This window comes from Aythya marila (genome assembly GCF_965140915.1).
Source record: "Aythya marila genome assembly, chromosome: 11".
NCBI lineage: Eukaryota > Metazoa > Chordata > Aves > Anseriformes > Anatidae > Aythya > Aythya marila.
In genome coordinates, this window is record NC_139052.1 from 8,538,362 (window position 1) to 8,558,189 (window position 19,828).

Genomic DNA, 19,828 nt, shown 5'->3' on the forward strand with positions numbered 1-19,828 from the left:
ATATAAATACCTATGGTACCTTCACAACTGAGTCAAATAATTTTGATTTATCTTAACTGTCTCTGAAATGCACCTGTCTTAAAACAAAATAAGAATGTTCAACCTGCATTTTGCATTAATTTATCCTCAAGTAAGAAAAAATCTCTCTCCTTACCTGGAAGTAGAGCTAATCTATAGCATCCTGCTGCTAAAAATGGAGTAAATATACATATAAATCTTTCCTCATTTACTGGTTCTTTTGAATCCTCCACCAGCAGGCAACATTCACTCTGCATGATCTCTACAGCTTTCCTACATAAAACTACTCATTCTTGACATACACAGGGAATTTGAAACCATTTGAATTTTCTCTTCTTTCCCATTATTTTTACAGTTATTTTCCATTCCATTCTCCATCGGTCCTCCCATCTTCCAAGCTTATTACTTCTACCCCTTTAGTCTTCTTTCACACATTTTCCGCATCTCAGACTTCAAGTTTTCTGAATTTGAGTGCCCAGGGTTTTGTTTTCAAGACTGTCTCCAACAGATTCACATCTTTCTTTGAGACACTATGTCCAAAAGCAGATACTAGTACTTCAGTGAGGACTTTTTCAGTACTAAAACCTGTGCATAGATTATTCACATCTTACAGATGGTACTCCCATTTCAACATCTCACAATGACAGTTTTTAATTTTTGCCATACATTATCTTTTCATTATTTATGATATAATAACAACAGGTATGTATAGCATACTATTACAGTAGCTAAATGACTTACCATCATGTTATAGCCTTCCTCCATGTCAACGGGCTCATTTATTACGTTTTTGGATGACCCCATTGAGTTTTCATATCTGTGTCAAAATAAATACATTTGATCAATTTTACTTAAACCATCTATGAAATTAATTTTAGCTTCTTAGCAGCATTTATGTCAAGGACATCTAACGAACATTTCAACATTTTCAGAGGACAGTTATTATAGAGTATTTGCATAACTCCTTAATAAAAACAGCCCAAGAAGAAAATTAGAAGAGAATGGTCCTATAGAAAAAATATATGCACATGTAGTAAGATAGTAAACAGTACAATGAATTTTATGGGGCTCCAAAATAAATCAGTGCACAGACTGCTAAAGAATAGTGGAAGGCAACAATGATCTTTCCCGTGACAGAGGACTGAGCAAACTATTTAGAGGTTCAAAAAGAAAAGTGAATCAGAGATACTAAAAATTCATAACAGATAATTAGCAGTGAAGCAAAGTAAATCCAAAAACTTCTGTTCTCAAAAAAAAAAAAAAGAAAAAAAAAGTGACAGTTCCTATAGAAGTTAATTATGATCAAGTATTATTTAATCCAGTATTGAACTAGGGAACCACTGCCAAAAATGGAGAAGTACACTGGATTAAATGTTTATAGGTTTATCAAAAAAATCCACAATTGCTGTAACAATGCTAAAATAAAACTAAATCCTTGGCTTCAGGGTGGAAATAAATCCCAGCCAGCTTCTGATTAGTGCAAAAACTCTTCTGCAACAGTCCTTACACATTCTTAACATTCAGATGCTAAACAGAAGTTAAAAGCACTTCTGAAGTTCCAGAAATTAGATCAGAGAACAAGATTAACCTTTTGCCAGATCCCACGGGAGATTTTGTTATCGGTTATTATTGGTACTGCCCTAACCAGGATGTTCCCTCGCTCTCAGATTACAGCTTCCACCCCACGTTGCTGAGTTTTCTGAAAAGCCAACAGCCAAAACCCATGCCCACAAACAGCCAGCTGTTACGGTTTGCACTTGTTTGCATGCCTTAAGACAACCTCCTGAGCCTAAGAAAACACTGAAATAATCCACACTTGGTTGAAGGAAGCTGAGTTCTTGAAAACAAGGTCCCGCTGTATTTCAGCATTACTTAGGGCATGAGAAGCAAAAGGAGCCTTCAGCCCCGAGACGTCTCAGCAAGCCGCTTGTGACCACCACGCTTCACTCGATTATAATCGGGGTGTAATAAAAGCTGGCACAGCGAGGTGCGTATTGAAAGGGAAAAGTCGGGCCCCACATAAACTTCCCGGGAGTGCAGGACACAGGGATCTGTTAGGAGGAACGTGCGCAGAGAGGGGAGAAGCTGGCAGCCAGCGCGCTGCAGGTTTACTGGCACATCAGGCTGCGCAGCGGGGCTTTCCCTCAGCCTGTGGAAACACTCGGCCCACCTGGGGCCCCCCCCTCAGCCCGGGCAGCCCCCGGGCCTCCCCTCAGGCCGCAGCCCGGGGCAGGGGCCGGGCCCCTCGCCGCAGGGCCTGGGCGCTCCCTCAGCGCGGCGCCCCCCGGGCCCGGGCCGCCTCGGGCCGGCCGCCCCCTCAGGGGCTCCGCGGTTGCCCATAGCAACGGGCCCCGGGGGGGGGGGGCTGGCCCGCCGCCATCTTGCCCCGCCGCCGCGCCCCTCCCCGGCCCGGACGCGCGCTGGGGCACTCACGCTCTCCGCCGCGCCGCGCCGTCCCGCCGCGGTGACGTCATCGCCGCCCGCCGCCTGGCCGCCCGCCCGCCCGCCGCCCTGCGCGGCCTGGGCCCCCCCCACCAGACAGACACACACGCACACCCCACTGCTGCCGCCCGCGCATGCGCCGTTTGCGCCGGTGAAGGCATTGCCCGCACCTGGCTGCCCGCACCTGGCTGCCCTCAGCCCGTCAGGGAGCGCCGAGGGGCGGCGGTGCCGAGTCCCTCAGCGCCGAGCCCGCTCCTCCTGGGGGACCGGAGAACCAAATTTGCGGGCGTTAATAAATAATTACGTACGTACCCTGCGCGTATAGGCAGCGCAGCGAGGTTGCGCCCTGGGGTTTGGCACTGCTGGGGCACCGGGCTTGAAGGCACAGGGGGTGCGGGTCTTCTGAGAGCCGGGGCCTGGGCAAGCGGGCTCGTGAGGAAACGTCGGACAAGGGCACTGTTTAGCCAAAAGGGAAGGCAAACGGGGAGCGATAGGAGTGCCCAACATGTAAAAGTATGGTTAGGAATGATCCGTTTCCTAGGGGATAGCAACGATAAGTAAGAGGCTGAAATTCTACCCAGGACGATTCCGGTTTCCATGTGTAAAACAGTAACGATAGCTCAAGCATTGGTATGGATTGCACGGGAAATCACACGTGCCTCAGCTGCGGTCACAAATAGCACAACCACCTCTCAGGAATGACGCACATAACTCTGGTCCTGCGCTGAGAGCTGAGCCAGATGGCCTCTGGAGGTCCCAGCCCAGCCCTGACGCTGTCCTTCGATAACAAGCTCGTTTATTGTGCCCAGGCAGCTGTCTGAGTGTCCCCAGCTGCCTCTTTGGGCTCCTGTAGCTGAGCTCAGCACCATGGTACAGGGCTTCAGAAGCCTGTGACAAATCCTGGTACCCTGATTTGATGCCAAATCAGATACTGCATCAGAAGTGTCCTTTCATAACCTATTTCTTCACATATTAATAACTGCACTAAGTGCAAAGAAGTAGAAAAATAGGTCTGTAAAGTCTGCAGAGTCTAAAATACTTCAGGATAATTTGTGAAGGAGTTATTAATAATTAGAATGCTCACAATGTTGTATTTGGGTACTACTGAAGCAAATGATGGCCATTTTGAAATCCAAGCACATGGCACTTAAACACAATTGTCTTTAATTTGTTGCTCAGGTTGGTTTTTCCCTTACCTAAATTCACCTGTCAAAAGCCAGCAACTTTTAAAATGGAAGATGGAGGGATAATCTCTGCATGCAGCTCTTAGATACTCTTCACTGTCTTACATACAGCTTATAATGTTTACCTGTGATGAAAACAAAATTAGGATATGTCAAAATTGAAAACTGTCTGAATTCACTACTGTGAATACACTTATTCTGAAAGAGTATAAATGACTTCCATTAAAGAAAATCACAGCTTATGCAAGTTGAGTAGTGCTTTATAAAATTAAAATGTAGAAGTGTAAAAAAACCGTAGCGAACATGAGGCAGATAGCTTCACCTGCAGGAAACAGCTGTTAAGGAATGGCACTTTCAATTGCTGGACAACTGCTCTCATGCTGACAGTTTAAGAGGAACAGATTTATATTTGCTGATGTTTTAGAGAAGTGGTATCATGGCTTCAGTCAAGTCATTAGAAGGAGGCACAAATGAGCCAATGTATTGGAAATCTGTGTTGAATGTGATCTTCTAACATTAATTCGTTTGTGATTGAAAAAGTAGCTCCAAACAGATTTGTGAAAGACTATATGCAATTTGGCTAGAGGAGAGATTTGTCAGAAAGTTCAGCACATAAAAAGCTTTTTGTTTGACATGACTTGCATTCTGTTTTTAAAATAGCATCACTAATACTCGCTTTTTATTTGCAAGTTACAATAGCAATGCATTTGCTATGCACTTGGTTAAAAATATCGAGAGAATGTAAGGCCCTCTTTCATTTTCTTACATCCTTACCAGAACAATCTCGTATTTATGATATGATTGGGTAACTGAGTGCTAGGAAGTGTCTGGACTGCATTTTGACACAGGCAAACTATGGAGTGAAGAATATGATTTTCTATGCTGTCCTTCTTGCTGAGCTTCAGCAAGTGGTGGTTGGGTGTTAGTTGTTTTTTTTTGTTGTTTGGCTGGTTGGTTTTGCTTGCTATATTATTCCAGCTATTCTTATTTCCTGCTGCTATCTTCAGTCATCTTGGCATGTGAACATATTGTTAATAAACTAATAAACTTGCTCTTTGCACATCCATATTGAATTTGCTCTTTGGAGGCTATTACAGCTGTTTAGGTACAGATATGTATAATCTGATATCACAGAATCACAGAATCACAGAATTTCCTAGGTTGGAAGAGACCTCAAGGTCATCGAGTCCAACCTCCAACCTAACGCTAACAGCCCTCCACTAAACCATATCCCTAAGCTCTACATCTAAACGTCTTTTGAAGACTTCCAGGGATGGTGACTCCACCACTTCCCTGGGCAGCCTGTTCCAGTGCCTCACAACCCTTTCAGTGAAGAAGTTCTTCCTAACATCTAACCTAAAACTCCCCTGGCTCAACTTAAACCCATTCCCCCTCATCCTGTCACCAGGCACGTGGGAGAACAGGCCAACCCCCACCTCGCTACAGCCTCCCTTGAGGTACCTAAAAAGAGCGATAAGGTCACCCCTGAGCCTCCTCTTCTCCAGGCTGAACAAGCCCAGCTCCCTCAGCCGCTCCTCGTAGGACTTGTTCTCCAGGCCCCTCACCAGCTTCGTCGCCCTTCTCTGCACCCGCTCAAGCACCTCCATGTCCTTCTTGTAGCGAGGGGCCCAAAACTGAACACAGTACTCGAGGTGCGGCCTCACCAGAGCTGAGTACAGGGGGACGATCACCTCCCTAGCCCTGCTGGTCACGCTGTTCCTAATACAAGCCAGGATGCCGTTGGCCTTCTTGGCCACCTGAGCACACTGCTGGCTCATATTCAGCCGACTGTCAACCATCACTCCCAGGCCCTTCTCTGCCTGGCAGCTCTCCAACCATTCCTCTCCCAGCCTGTAGCTCTGCTTGGGGTTGTTGCGCCCCAGGTGCAGGACCCGGCACTTGGCCTTGTTAAACTTCATGCAGTTGACCTCAGCCCATCGGTGCAGCCTATCCAGATCCTCCTGCAGAGCTTTCCTACCCTCAAGCAGATCGACACACGCACCTAACTTGGTGTCATCTGCGAACTTACTGAGGGTGCACTCAATGCCCTCGTCCAGATCATCGATGAAGATATTAAAGAGGACCGGCCCCAGCACTGAGCCGTGGGGGACGCCACTAGTGACTGGCCTCCAACTGGACTTGGCTCCATTCACCACGACTCTTTGGGCCCGGCTATCCAGCCAGTTTCTAACCCAACGAAGCGTGCGCCAGTCCAAGCCAAGAGCAGCCAGTATAATCTAATGTATAATCTAATCTGTATAATCTTTCAAGCCTTAAGATATGCAGTAAAGAATTTTTCTGGAGTGTTAGTAATGCACTGAACAAAGAAGACAAAGTATCTTCAGTACTATTTTTGGAAATCAATCAAATCTTATTTTTGTTTTGATTGCTTATATGATTTGCTTTATCTACACAAACCACAAGCAGCCTGACTTCACTCACACTTTGTATATATGATTTCCATAAATACTGACAGGAAATTTGACATCTACACCAATAAAGCATATTAGACTTAAGTCACTATTATTTATTTATTTATTTTTTAAATGGAGAGACATTTCTTATATGGTCAGGAAATTGCAGTAACACATTTACTGATTTATTACAATATTGTAGTCTCACATCTCCCAAATGAAGTGTCTTAGCTCTTTGCAGTTAATAGAATTTGAGGTTAACCAGGGAGCAGTACATCGCCGTCATCACCGAGGATGAGGGACAGTACACCAGACAAAGCTCCATTAATTGAGGGCTCTACTTGAACACCTTACCAGCTCCCTTTCTGGAATTCCAGATAAGCTGGTGTCACTTCTTTCTATTTGAAAGAGGACTTCCAGAAATAGACTAATCTTGAAAGGAGAAGTAACAAATCCAACATCAACCTTATGCAAATCTCAATTAAACCACTGAGAGTGATTAATTTGACCTCAGTGGGCTCTGGATCTGAGCAAGCCCAATTTCATGTGACATCTCTCAGTTACGACATTCCTGCAGAGCCCCCCTGATCATTTAGTGGACATAATTTTAGTTTGCCTGAGCAGTAAATTAGCTTCAATTTATTTTACAGCTTTTCTTTCTATTACCTGTGCCGAACAGTTATGACCATCTGTATTGATCCACCTTGCTAACTCATTTATAACGCACTTTTCCCTTTGTGCTGTGTGACGGTCAGCTCAGGCCCACACCAGGAGCAAGCTTTCCCCCTCTCTGAGAGCAAACTTCCACGCTGCCGGCTTCTCGATGACCTTCACTGCGGCACGGCTGGCTTAAAACAGCCCCGAGCTCTGACAAAACTCACCCCGGCCTCCCAGGCTTGGCTGATGCCTGAGCCGAACCACTTTCTGGAAGTGAGAAACCGCCGACCTATGCTGACAGCACTTGGTACCTTCCGCTGCCGCGGCACCACGGCACGCCTGGGAGGCAGAGGCAGGACCAAACTTCGCGGCCCCGGCCCCGGCCCCGGCCCCGGCCCCGCGACGTGCCCGACCCCACAGCCGGCACCGCGCCTCGCCTCGCCCCGGGGCCGGCCGCTCCCAGCCCGGCCCGGCCCCCAGCCGGGGGCAGGCGGCGCCCCGGAGCCCCCCGCGGCCCCTTCCCTTCCTTTCCCCTTTCCCCGCCCCTCGCCGCGGGTCCCCTCGGCTCGGCGGCGGGCGCGATGCGGCGGCGGCCGCTGCTGGCGCTGGGCCTGGCCCTGTGGGCGCTGGGCGCGGCGCTCGGCCAGCACCGAGCCGACTACGACCGGGAGGCGCTGCTCGGAGGGCAGGTGGGCGGCGGGCAGGGGGCGGCGGGCGGCGGGCGGGGGCCGGAGCGGCCTCGGCGGCGGCTTCACGGCGGTTCCCTCGCCCGCAGGAGGAGGCGGAGGAGTACGCGCGGCTCAGCCCGGAAGAGCAGCAGCGGCGGCTGCGGGCCATCGTCAGGAGGATCGATGCGGACGGCGACGGGCTGCTCAGCAAGGGTAGGGCGGGGGGCTGCGGGCTGCGGGCTGCGGGGCGGGGGTCGTGCCCGGGCGGGGGGCCCGGCGCTGGGCCTCGCGGCAGGCAGCGGGACCTCTCCGCATAGGGAATCGCCGCGAGAAGTGTGTCAGAAATGCCAGGAAAAAAAAAAAAAGGGATATCTCAGTCCCCAAGGATTCTGTTTCCCATGACACAAGCGGCGAGGGCCATGGACAGCAGGCAGGAGAGCCCTTCCCACCTTCCACAGCACCAGTTTTGTAGCTGCGCCTCTCCCTCACGCCTCTGAACCCCCCTGGAATCAAGTGCTTTTTGAAATCCTTTTTGTACAACTCACAGAGCAAGGCAAGGAGGTGAAGAAGGTACCTGCAGCCATAACATTGAATGCACACGCTTGAACAGCTGCTAACACGGAGCCACGCTGTGGGATCATACGTGCTTTCCATCACAATATAGCATCAAATGTCATTTCCCAGACAAAAGTTTTACTAAACTAGTAAATTCAGGCACCATCACAACACTTTCTTCATCTGATTGTCAAACTCATTATAAAAATGTCTCTTTGTTCTGCTGGAGCTTAACAAAAAAAAACCATAAGTGTCTTGTGAATGTGCACACAGAGCCAACAGAATCCTTGTTCAAACTCCAGAACCGTGATACGTCGTTGACATGATATCAAGCATGCAGTAGGCTTTCTGGGTAGGAGGAAAAAATACAGTTCTAAAGAACTACAGTTCTAAATACAGTTCAACTCTACCTCTTGAATGTCTTCCACTGGATGTGCTGAAATTAATCAGCTGCACACTTAGTTCGGTGTTCCTGTACCTGACTGAGCAGAGGTGAGGTACTATGTGACTTTGGCAGGGTAGCTAACTTGTAAAATAAACAAGCACTTTGCAACATGAAGGCTCTAGGAGAAGAGGTCTAATATGTTAAAGTGCAGAAATTCCCTCTGTACTCAGTCCTGACAATACATATTATATCTGGTTATGTTCTTAGTGTAATGGAAACTTGCTTTCCCCTCCCTTCCCAAAGGAAAATCACAGTGGAATGCTTTTTTACACTAAGAAAATTAGAAATTGATGGGAATGGTGATTTTTGGATACAAATTTACACTTAGAATTTTCTGTATTCAATTACATTTTCATAAAGCTCTGAAAAGAAAGGTTAAATGATCCTAGAGTTGGGTGGCTTCAGGTTTGAAATGTCCTGGCCACATAATCATTTCAAGCTGACATAAATGCCAGCAGCCACCGAAAGGGGCAGGCTTGCATTGTTCAGGCCTCAGTAGGCCTGAAATAAGGGTAACTTCTCAGCTGAAAACCAAGAATCTTCCTTACGGGATAAGTTCCTAGTTGATCTAGTTTGCTGTGCAGCTGCATGAACACTGCCTGTAATCATTTCTTCCTAACCACTTCCTTTGCGTGTCAGAAGGATGCGTCACCCTTTTTCTGGCAGCACCAAAATACACCGGAGTGAAGTAACCGTCTAACTCTAGCCTGAGGGAATCAATAGGGAAACAGTATGACAGAAGACAAACTAAAAGATGTAGCTGTAGTCTAATCTCTTGAAAAAAATGCATAGCACAGAGGAAGGCTGTTTAACCAACCTCTTGCCTACATAGCTGCATCTGAATTACAAAGTATATTCTAAACTGAATAGACCTGTGGTATCTTTACAGTTTTTATACTATAGATTATTCTGATTTTTGTTTGTTTGTTTTACTTGATTATTTTCACAGATGAGCTGAGCTCCTGGATACAACAGTCATTTAAACATTATGTCACACAAGAAGCTAAGCAACACTTCCATGACTATGACAAAGATGGTGATGGATTAGTGTCTTGGAAAGAGTACAATTTACAAATGTATGATCGTGTCATTGATTTTGATGAGAACACTGTCCTGGAGGATCAAGAAGAAGAATCATTTCGACAGGTAAAATGTTTCAACACAGGTTTCTGAAAGCTGCTCACAATAGAAAACAATATTTGTTTATTGACAGAACAGGATGGTTAGAGAAACCATAGCAGCTGGCACATATTTTAACACTTTCATTTATCTGAGATAGGGGAGTAATTAATGAAAAGTAGTGGAGTATAAAACTTGCTACCAACAAAACACAAAGACAGAATGAAACTGTACCTCTTGGGTACATTTTGCTAGCTGAGTGGAGTATAAGTCTACTGGCAGTCTTATCACAGAGCAGAGCATCCAGCAAATGTCTTAAAACAAGATGGCAATCTATTAAATTAGGTCCATGGCCTATCCAGTGTTCTGCCTGTAGCTGGGGCCAGTAGCACTGGTGTTGGTCAGCCTCGTACTGTTCTTTTAACCACCTACCTTGCACTGCTTTATCCACTTTTCATTCATTTCTGAAGTACTTGGTGTGGGTGATCAATAATGCCTGCTTTTAAATTTTTCTGTCTGCTGGAGATCCACAGAGAAAGCAATAGTAATTCAAACATTTTTAGCAATCCAACCCTAGTAAATAAAACTGAATGTATAAACAATCAAAGTTACAGATTAATCTCATATATGCAAATAAATACTTAAGAATGAAAGGAAGGAGGCAAGAGGGACAGAGAAGGAAGGACACCACAAATCTCCTATAGTAAAACTTGCTTGTTTTCAAGTTAGACATTTATTAGTAGATGTAAATATTTCCCCAAAAGAGAATAAGTGAGTTATTAGACTATTCTGGCCTGAGTTTTTTTGTGAGAAGGAGTGCTTTGGTGGCTACTTCTAGTAAAGTAGTAGTCTTGAATATAGTGTTGACAGACATTAAGCTGGAATAGACAATAAGCAATGAATTTTACACACTGAAGACAAATCAAACTGTAAAGCTTTGGAGGTCACTTAATTACATAGCTTTTAAATAAAACAAGATTTTGAATGGAACTACCAGTCAAAATCTGGACCCCATGTTTGAGATGTTGCCATTATATTATGCTGAAGAATCATTATGCTGAAGAACTCCTGCTTATTTGTAATTTGTGGTGATTGCTTGCTTGGTTTTCCTACTTTCTGACTTCAACCTATATTGGCAAAAGCAAGACTAGCAGCATTGCACCAGCATCATGTGTCAGCTGTCTTCAGCCGTACTTTTGTAAATTAATGATCCAGCTCTAGTTAAAACGGAAAAGTTGGACTTCGTTACTGATTTAAATTGACATAAAGTAAACATGAATTTACCAGAGGGTGGCAGTCTTGTTCATCACATCTCAAAACACTGAAAACAAACCTCCCCTCAACAGTTCATTTTGCAGTCTAGTACTCTCCCTAGTCAGTCTTTCTGAATTGCGTTCCAGTTTAACTCTTAGCTAAAGTCAGCTTTTCCTTAAACACAATTAATTATTTTGCAGAATAGTTAAGCTCGACACTTTATTTGTTACACATGGTCTGCATGAGTCAGATTAGCCTAACTAAACTGAGAAGATTCAATAAATAGGATAGAAGCTAATAAGTACAGCTTCAAGTGGTTATTTTTAAAGTATTTGTGATCTCTGGTTTGCTGGCCACTGCCTTATCCAGATCAGAGTCATACTGTTAGTACAACACACTCAAACATAGGACTCCAAAATTTTCACAGCTCACATCACGTGCATTTTGAGTAGAGATTTGTTATCAGTGGTTTGGGTCTTTATTTTGTTTGAAGAGACTATACAGAATGAAACAAGGGCAAAGAAGAAGGGTTTTGAACCTTCAGAATACAGAAGAAGGAAGTGCAAGACATTCAGAACTAGTAACTTGCCTGTTTATTGTGGATATTTCTCTTTTAAGAAGGCATGTTAATATTTATACTTAAAAGAGGGTACAGAAGTGACTTTGATTTGAAATAAGTTCATATGTAATGGACAGCAGTCTTGTATTAAAGGAATCTACCTCATCCTTCAGCACTTAAAACGGCTTCAGAAAAGGCAGTTTACGTATATGATATTTGAAGACTTTCTTGGAACTGTGAGGAGCCCTTGATGTAAGTGAGATATAGATTCAAAAGGTTAAATGTCCTGAAAATGTAAATGTGAGGATTTGTGATGGCCACCTTAACAGTAATTGTACTCCACTAGGCTAGTTTGGGAATTGGTGACTTGTAGAAGTGGAAGCTTGTCTTTATACATGACTTCCTGGTCTTTTCATCATCTCCCTTTCGTGTTTTTGAAGCCTTGACTGAGAGTGTTTCAAATGTTCCTAACTGAAATGAAGGAAATTTTTATGGGATTCTTAATAAAAACCTTCCCTCAATTAAAAGTGCTATTCTCATTGCTCTGGATGAGCTCTTAGTGAAAATGAAACATCAGTATAATACAAGAAAGTAATGTGAAACAATTAATATTCTAATGAGTTTACAGCTAACTACTATAATGTTTTTCCTTTTCATTAAGCACTCTAACTAAATCTATTTTCTAAGCTTCATTTAAAGGAGAAGAAGCGTTTTGAAAAAGCTAACAGGGATGATGTTCCTGATCTAAATGTGGATGAATTCATTGCTTTTGAACATCCTGAAGAAGTGGAGTATATGACGGTAAGATTTAGGAGGAGGTCTTTATCAGCCTGTGTATATAGAGGCAACATCTTTTTAATGTCCCAGTGCTACAGGAAGTGTGCTTTTGGGCAGCTATGTATATTGCTTTTCCAGACCAAATAAAAAATCAGATGGTATGTTATGAATTCAGTGCTGGAGTTCGGAAGATGGAGCAGGAGTTCAGTGCTTTTCTTGAAAATTTTTTTCAAGAACTAGTATGTGTCAAGAAGTGGTATTACACAACTACCTTAAAGACTAGGCTGACGTAACTATCTCTAAAATTCTGTTAGGTTAGAAACATATCAGTAAGATTTCAGCTTGAGAAAGTTGCAAGCCTAGTTCAGAGTTCAATTATTGTTAGAGGTATTCACAATAAAGATGTCTTGATGCAGGAAGAAGGTCAAGTGCCAGTTATCTTCACCTTACTTAAAGGGCCACTATGGTCACTTTTCTGGTAAAAACAAAAACAAACAAACAAACAAAAATCAAAACTTTTTGAAACTTTGACTTTTCTGTGCTTGGAGTTTGGGGATTATTATTCAAGCCAGGAGCACTTTGGCATTGTTGATGTGTTTCATCACTGCTGTGACTGTTGGTGTCATTCCAGCTCAATACCCACAGCTGACCCCAGTTAAAAGTACACTGCTGCGTTTCTGCAACAGAGTCTTCAGGTTTGGGTCTCTGATGCTGCAGAGCTAACTGCCAGCAGGAGCTCAGTGCAAACATAGCCTCTGTTTGTGTTGACATAATGCTTAATTATGAACAAACAAGAACAACTACAAGAACAGGCATGCTGGTCTCACTGGGAAACAAAGGACCAAGACACAAAACAATTTTTCCATCAACTTCAAAAAGTTACAAAATGCAAAGAAATTAGTACATCAAAAAAGAAATAGGATTATATTTTTGTGTAAATTCATGTGCTTATATAGTTTTGAATTATATTTAAGGATTCCAACTCTACATACACCCAACAGATTTGATTTTCATAAAACCTGACATCCTAAACTCTAAGAATGGATCCATTCTGTGGCACAGGAACCAGTTATTGCACTAGTTCATGTAAAACAGAGAAGCAGATTTGAAATGAAATCTCATTAGTTTAAAGGACATTTACTTTCTTTTACATACTTTCTTGTATTTATTGTTCTAAAATGATTTATTTCTGTTTCTCTTGATTGCAAGACTGATAAATTGATATTTTGCCTTTTGTTTGTATGTATGCAAAAGGACTTTGTCATTCAGGAAGCTTTAGAAGAGCACGATAAAGATGGTGATGGATTTGTCAACCTGGAAGAATTCCTTGGTGATTACAGGAGAGACCCAAGTAAGGAAAGGGTTGGGGGGCAGAAACTGAACAAAAGTTTTTGGAATGGGATGAATTGTACATACCTTCATTTTCAGCTTTTAACACCTCCACCTACAGGTTCCAAGTGACATTTTCCTGTTGGTCAGAATAATTCAATTTCCTGGTACTGTGCCTAGTAGGTCATTATTTCAGTCTGCCCTGCGTGTATTTGGCAGTAGTTTATGCACTGTTCCCCTGTAAGTTACTTCTTTTCCCAAAGACTGAAGCATAATCCTCATCACTAGGTATGTAGATAAAAAAAAGATGCAGTTTTGCTAACTGAACACATCTGGGAAAACAGCCAGCATGAATATAAGGTTAGCCTTTCCTAGTCTTGATCGGCTTAAGGCAGCTGTCAGCCTTGCTGCAGAAGGACTGAAGTCGTGTGTATTTTAAGAGAGGGAGAGGGGAAGTGTAAGGAGTCCCTTCACAGTACCAGGTATTGAAAGCCCATCTGCTTTCGCTTTTTTTTTTTTCACTCTTGCCCTTCCTTAAGCTTGCTCTATTCCTGTGTTAACAACAAAAAAAAAGAGAGGTATTTACCTGGTGTTTGTCAATGCTTTTTTAAGTTGTTAATAGATAAATATTTTATACACTGTACTTGACTTGCTACAAGATAGGGCAAAGAACTCTCCTGGTTCCAAAAAGACGAGTGGCTCGATGCACATGAAAAGTCTGCTTGGTCGAAAGGAGTGCAAATTCTGAAACACGGAGATTTTTTTTTTTATATCTTTTTCCTACTTGAACTTTAAAAAAGCCTTTCCAAGCCAGTCTATCTAAAGTTGTTAGAAGGGGATGAAATTATTGTTAGGGTTCTTGCAGTAACAGAAGATAGAACAGCTTTGCTATTAAATATTTTTATCAATGATTCAGAATCATCTGGGACTGTAGAAACTTCTTCAGGTTTTCTCCAAATGACCTTCTTCTGCAGACAGTGTTCTTGCTGCACACTCTAAAATGACTAATAAGCTACAAGGTGGGTCTGGTTTCATAACCGCCTTGTGGCTTTGGGCAGCAGTGTATTGCTGAATTGTGACGTTAAGAATAATTGAGTTGTAAACTAGGTGTTAGAAAGGAAAGAGAGAGACTTAATCTTTTTTCTTTTATAATAAAACCTAATTATTTTGAACTGTTACTTGTTTGCCTGTCATGTCAAATAATTTTGACTTTCATGAGGTTTAGGAAGTCTTACAATCTGTTAATGCTTGTTCACAGTGTTTATTAGTGGTGAACAATCACTGTGAATTGCCTCTTAATTTCTTGAAGAGTTAGAGACAAGTTTAAAAGCTGGTTAGGTTTCAGAGTACAGGGTAAATATTTTCAGAATACAGGGTAAATATAGACCAGGAGTACAAAGAAATACAAGCAGTAAATGGGACTGCTTTGGATATATTCCAGCTATTTTTAGAAAAATTACAAAAAATAAAAACTGTTCTGAGAGCTTACAGTACTGTTCAGAGTCTGTTGAGCCTGCACTAGGTAGGAACTTTGTCCTCTCTGTTAGCTGTCACAAATGACCTCCCTGGCTGTTAAAGCACAGGAACAGACAGTAGAATGTTAAAGTCTTGGTATCGCCTTACAAGTTTCGTAATTGCATACACTGCACAATCCTCGTTCTCTACCTACTTTTAGGACACTTGTTGATTTAAAGCTTTTCCCTACTTTCCTGAATCTGTTAAGTGCTGAGATGACCAGTGACTGAGAACTACAGTATTGCTCATGTTGCTGTCATGGGATACTATTAACATGCTATCTGCAATGTTACTGCTATACAATGGCTATATAATGGGAGAGAGTAATCTTAACCCGGTCAAAGTAAATAATGTCAAATATCTCCATCATCCACTTAACTTTTTCCTATTGGTATGTCAGATGTCCCAATAAGTAGGAAACCATCCATTTGGCAGCACATTTTATACATAGTATGATTTCTCCCCCATTTATTTGATTAATTTTGGTTAACATTAAAATAAACAGCTCAGTTGATGGTAACACGTGACTTTAATGTCCCCTTAGTTCAACTGCAAATTTACAGTCTTTACATTATCTTAGTTTTAAGTTCTGTTTTCATCTATACAAATATTTTAAATGTTTGTGTTTTTTTTTTTTTTTTTTTTTAACATCCTGGGACTGGTCTGTAAGGTCTCTCTTTGTTTAGTGAAATCGCTTCTATGTTATGAGACTAAATTACATTAATTTGCTTACAAGAAAAGGTGAATGCGTCAGTTTTAAGGAAAAGAGTGGTTTTAAACTTGCTAAATGTTTCTTACTAGCTGCAAGGGAAGATCCAGAATGGATACTTGTTGAGAAGGATCGATTTGTGAATGACTATGACAAGGATAACGATGGGAAACTCAGCCCTCAAGAGCTGTTGTTTTGGATAGTACCTAATAATCAGGGTATTGCACAAGAGGAGGTATGTGTTTTGACTGGTTTAATAATTGCTGTTTAGATTTTATTTAATGCAGCAGAATTCTGGAGGTATCACAGCAAAATGATAGATGAATTCGGATTTACCATATTTTAGTAGTTGAAAATGAATGCTTAGTAGATGTTTGCATATCTTTTTTAGCCCTTTTTTCCAGTTTGACAAAGAATGAAGGTCCCCAGTCTGGATAAGGCAAATGTGATGTCATTTTAAAGTTACAGTAGGTAAAGCTAATGAGGTATACAAATAAAATAGGCAGTTATATAAAGCACAGTTATGAAAACAAAAATGGATCATTCTTCTTCTTACTGATTAAATTGCCTTAATTTGTATAAAAATTGTATAAAAAACCTGTATTTGTGTAAGTATAAGAAAATAGACATACTGTATGATTCAAGGTGCTGTAAAGCAAACTTCAAAATGAGAGTGATAATTGAAATGGTTTAATCAGCAGTAGAATGCCGTAATAGGTTTAAGTAGATTCTCATTTTAGTTGTCTATTTTTTGTAGCACTGAGCATACCAGACCAGCCTATTTTTATGAACGTTAGAGTTGCTGACGGTAGTAGAGAAGGTTTCTGCCTTTCTGCTAGTAACTCCTTATCTTAATTTGTGCAAATCTCTTTCCTTTGCACTGAAGGGTTTTGGTGTTCAGTATGTGAGACACAAACAGGTTCTCCCGTGCCTCCATAATTATTCTTAAAGTTGGGAATCTCTTCAAAATAGATAAAATAGCTCATCTTCTGTGACTGGACAAGTCATTACTGAGCTTCCACCTTCCTGCTATTTCAGCTCTGCTGATTACAGAAAAAGCAGCTTGGTTAGCATGCAGCACTGGCTGCTCACGTACCTAACCTTGTAGGAACCTAAGCTACAAAATTGCTATAGGAGTATTTTTGTAAATGAGCATCTGTAAGCTTTTGTGCAGACTTTTTTTAAACATCTGACTCTTGAGGGTGGTTGGTTCTTATTTCACAGAAAGAATACTGATCTAACTGACATGAGTTCTGTGTGTTGTTGAGTCTATACATACCTGTTCTGTTTGGTTGTGTTTTCTTTAATCAGTTCTTCACTATTCATTCAAATTTTAGCTTAAAGCAAGGCCATGGTGTACTAATATCTCAGTTCTACAAGGTTAGGGTTTTTTATTTGTCTTTCTAATGTGCTATTTTTTTCTTCAGTTAATGCAAGGGCTTAGCAAAGTCCCCTATCCTAAAGAGAAGGTGGCATTGACTTGCATCATAAATTGCTGTTTGTTTATATTACAGTTTGATTTTGTCATTTAAAAATGGCTTGAGAAATCTGGTAGTTAAATAACATAAAACAACAGAAAAATACTATGCATTCAGTTTCTAGGAACTGATACATGTTTACCAAGATGTTTTTCTTAATACTCTGTTAGCTTTTGCCATGCAGAGTGTTTTTGAAATCTGTTTGGCTGATGTTACTACCTGTCATTTTCTTCAGCCCTCCTTGCTGATGTAGTCAGCTTAAATGTAAGTAGTATTTCATTTTTAATAAAGCTGCTAAGCAGTCACATTGAGCCAAACCAATCAGAAAAAGCAGAAATGGAAGGACCCTGTAAATCATCATACTTGTAGATATTTAGTAAATAAAAAAACAAAACCATGTAAGACTAGGAACTCTGCTATTTCTCAGTAATAACAGCTGCAATAGAGCTGTTGTGCTAGCTTGGTAGCTTTGAGCTGTGTAATTCTCATGAATAACATACAACTAAAGTATTCCACATTTTTTGTTTCACTGCTGAATTTCCCTCCTTCTATAATACATAAGCAAGCAAAAAATTGAGAACTGTTGTAACTTGCAGTTTCATTTGACATTGTGTTTGTCTTTTTTTTTTTTTTTTTCCAAAAAGCAAGATTTGACTTTCAGGAAATGAGGGAAATCTTTAATTGCTATCCAAAGTTGATGTTCCTATGCATGGATGACTTACCTCATCTGCTGTTGAAAATACAAAATCTTTTCCATGGTTGACATCAAATACTTTCCAGTTAAGTTTAAACCATGAATTACAGTTATAGAGCTATTTTTGCAAATCATAAATAGATACAGAAACGGTAGCAGAATAGATACCTCCAGAGCTAAAAGTAACAGCACTTAAAGTTTAAAATGAGAGCTGGAAAAACATACCCGGTCAGACAGAGGGTTCATTCAGAGAGAGAGATAACCGTATCTGGTACACACCTATGGAAGAGCATGCTCAATATGAAGACTGCACTGGTTCAAATCTTAGTTGAGGTCATGCACACCAAGGGCCATAGCTGTTGCTCTGTGGCTGAATGTCCAGAAACAGAAAACACACAGCCTCTAGCTGACCTGCTAAGCTTGAATTTTCTGCAGATTGTATGCTAAAGGTATGTATGACATCAACTAGTAGATTTCAAAGGCTGCTGGTACTTCCAGGAAGACGATCAATCTTTGCTTTTTTAACGCTGTCTTCAGAGTAACACTGCCCTCAAAGTAAAGCAGTGGGTTTGACATTTATTTTTTTGGTTTAGAATTGATGATGAAGTTAGAAATTTGATATTATGACTTTGCCACTGAATAAAAAAGGCAAGGGGAAACAAACTGAGGCAAGAAAGATCCTGTTCTGAACGTTAATGGCATCTAGCTTGTTACAAATAATGGTTTTGTGGCAGGACTCTGACAGTGCCATTCCAAAAATGTATTTATAAACATTCCTACCTATTAACTGTGCACCTGGTGTTCCATTTATTTTAAAGGCTGTTCACCTTATTGAAGAAATGGATTTGAATGATGATAAAAAGCTTTCTGAAGCAGAAATTCTTAAGAACCAGGATTTGTTTCTTAACAGTGAAGCAACGGATTATGGCAGGCAGCTTCATGATGAACGTTTCTACCATGAAGAACTTTAGATTATTTATTTTGTAATCTGTTTTTCTTCCCTTTCTTTCATTTGGAGCTTTTGTTAAATGCACCCACTTTTCAGCTATGTTGCAAGTTTTATGCTGTAATTACAATAGACTAATGTTTGTGTAAATACTTCGCATTCAAAATTAAATTGCCCTCCCACAGACTTCCTTGGGCCTCTTCTAGCCTGCAAAATTAATCTTAAATACTTACTTCCAAAATTATATAGCAATGGGAAAGAAATTACTTAAGGTATTGTACTGTATTGTGAAGAGTTGTGTGACTGTACTTCAACTAAATGGAGAATCTAAATGGTCCTCTGAAAGAATTCAAACCAGAAAATGACACTGCTATATTTTCTACTCAGTTTAATTAGGGAGGAGTTTAGGGAATTTAGGGGAAGATGTTTAGAATCAGTATTAACCGTGTTTTATTTAATACATTTGGAGAAACACTTAGCTTAATGCCTCAATTGTTTAAGAGGTTTCTACTTAATTTTAAATGGTTTCTATGTGTTTTATTGTATTATAATAAAAACTTACTATTTTTACATCTACAGAAAACAATTGTTTTTATGTACAATTCTACAGCATTGGCAGTACAATGGTATTGTACATTGTCAAGATCCTCCTCATTTGTTGGATTAAAACTTAAAATATTCTGTCTTTGTTTTATACATTTATTACGTACTGTGGGTCACCTGTAGCAACTCCTTGAAATGTCAACAATTTGCAGTAGCGTATTTATTTGGGAGTCACTCCTTTTGAATGCAGATCAGAATACCAAGGGCAACTCACATACAACAGTATGTATTCTTTGGCAACATTCTTAAGTTTTATATGCTAAGGACAGCTCCTCGGATCTAGATGTTAAAAACAATTAAAAAAAAAGTAATGCGTGCATTTAGCATTTTCTGGACATGTTTGCAAAAGCAGTGTCGTTTTTTTTTTCTGAAATTTGGGATATATGGAACTCTAAAGCATCAAGACATCACATAATAGTTGTAATGATAACCTCTAAAAGTTAACTTCAGTTGAAAGCTCCA

General features: G+C 41.2%; 2 protein-coding genes across 5 annotated transcripts in view; one reads left to right on the top strand and one right to left on the bottom strand.

Moving 5' to 3' along the window:
* Nucleotides 1-19,828, bottom strand: part of SCAPER (S-phase cyclin A associated protein in the ER) — a 184,614-nt gene that overhangs the window by 154,753 nt on the left and 10,033 nt on the right. Inside the window, exons 1-2 of one of the 3 annotated variants that reach the window (XM_082769213.1) lie at nucleotides 2,452-2,498; nucleotides 760-835 (exon numbers count right to left, since the gene is read on the bottom strand). In XM_082769213.1, coding sequence (XP_082625339.1) covers nucleotides 760-835; nucleotides 2,452-2,492 — 117 coding nt within the window. In that variant the 5' untranslated portion in view covers nucleotides 2,493-2,498. Of the gene's footprint in view, nucleotides 1-759; nucleotides 836-1,606; nucleotides 2,015-2,451; nucleotides 2,499-19,828 lie in introns of those variants that run through there. The other 2 variants (XM_082769214.1, XM_082769215.1) reach the window with 2 other exon arrangements.
* On the top strand, nucleotides 7,080-19,444 carry RCN2 (reticulocalbin 2). Of its 2 annotated transcripts, none has more exons than XM_082769217.1 (7): nucleotides 7,080-7,404; nucleotides 7,491-7,596; nucleotides 9,333-9,529; nucleotides 12,015-12,116; nucleotides 13,347-13,443; nucleotides 15,738-15,880; nucleotides 18,636-19,444. In XM_082769217.1, exons 1-7 carry the CDS (start codon nucleotides 7,297-7,299, stop codon nucleotides 18,786-18,788), a joined length of 906 nt encoding a protein of 301 aa, XP_082625343.1. In that variant the 5' UTR covers nucleotides 7,080-7,296; the 3' UTR covers nucleotides 18,789-19,444. The 2 variants fall into 2 exon arrangements, with proteins under 2 accessions (XP_082625343.1, XP_082625342.1); XM_082769216.1 differs by having other exon boundaries at nucleotides 7,081-7,404; nucleotides 12,003-12,116.

Bases quoted from the DNA above. Each gene is read 5' to 3' on its own strand.
- RCN2 (XM_082769216.1), top strand. From the start codon at position 7,297: ATGCGGCGGCGGCCGCTGCTGGCGCTGGGCCTGGCCCTGTGGGCGCTG. The intron at 12,117-13,346 runs GTAAGATTTAGG...TGTATGCAAAAG, and splicing joins AAGAAGTGGAGTATATGACG to GACTTTGTCATTCAGGAAGC. The intron at 13,444-15,737 runs GTAAGGAAAGGG...GTTTCTTACTAG, and splicing joins TGATTACAGGAGAGACCCAA to CTGCAAGGGAAGATCCAGAA.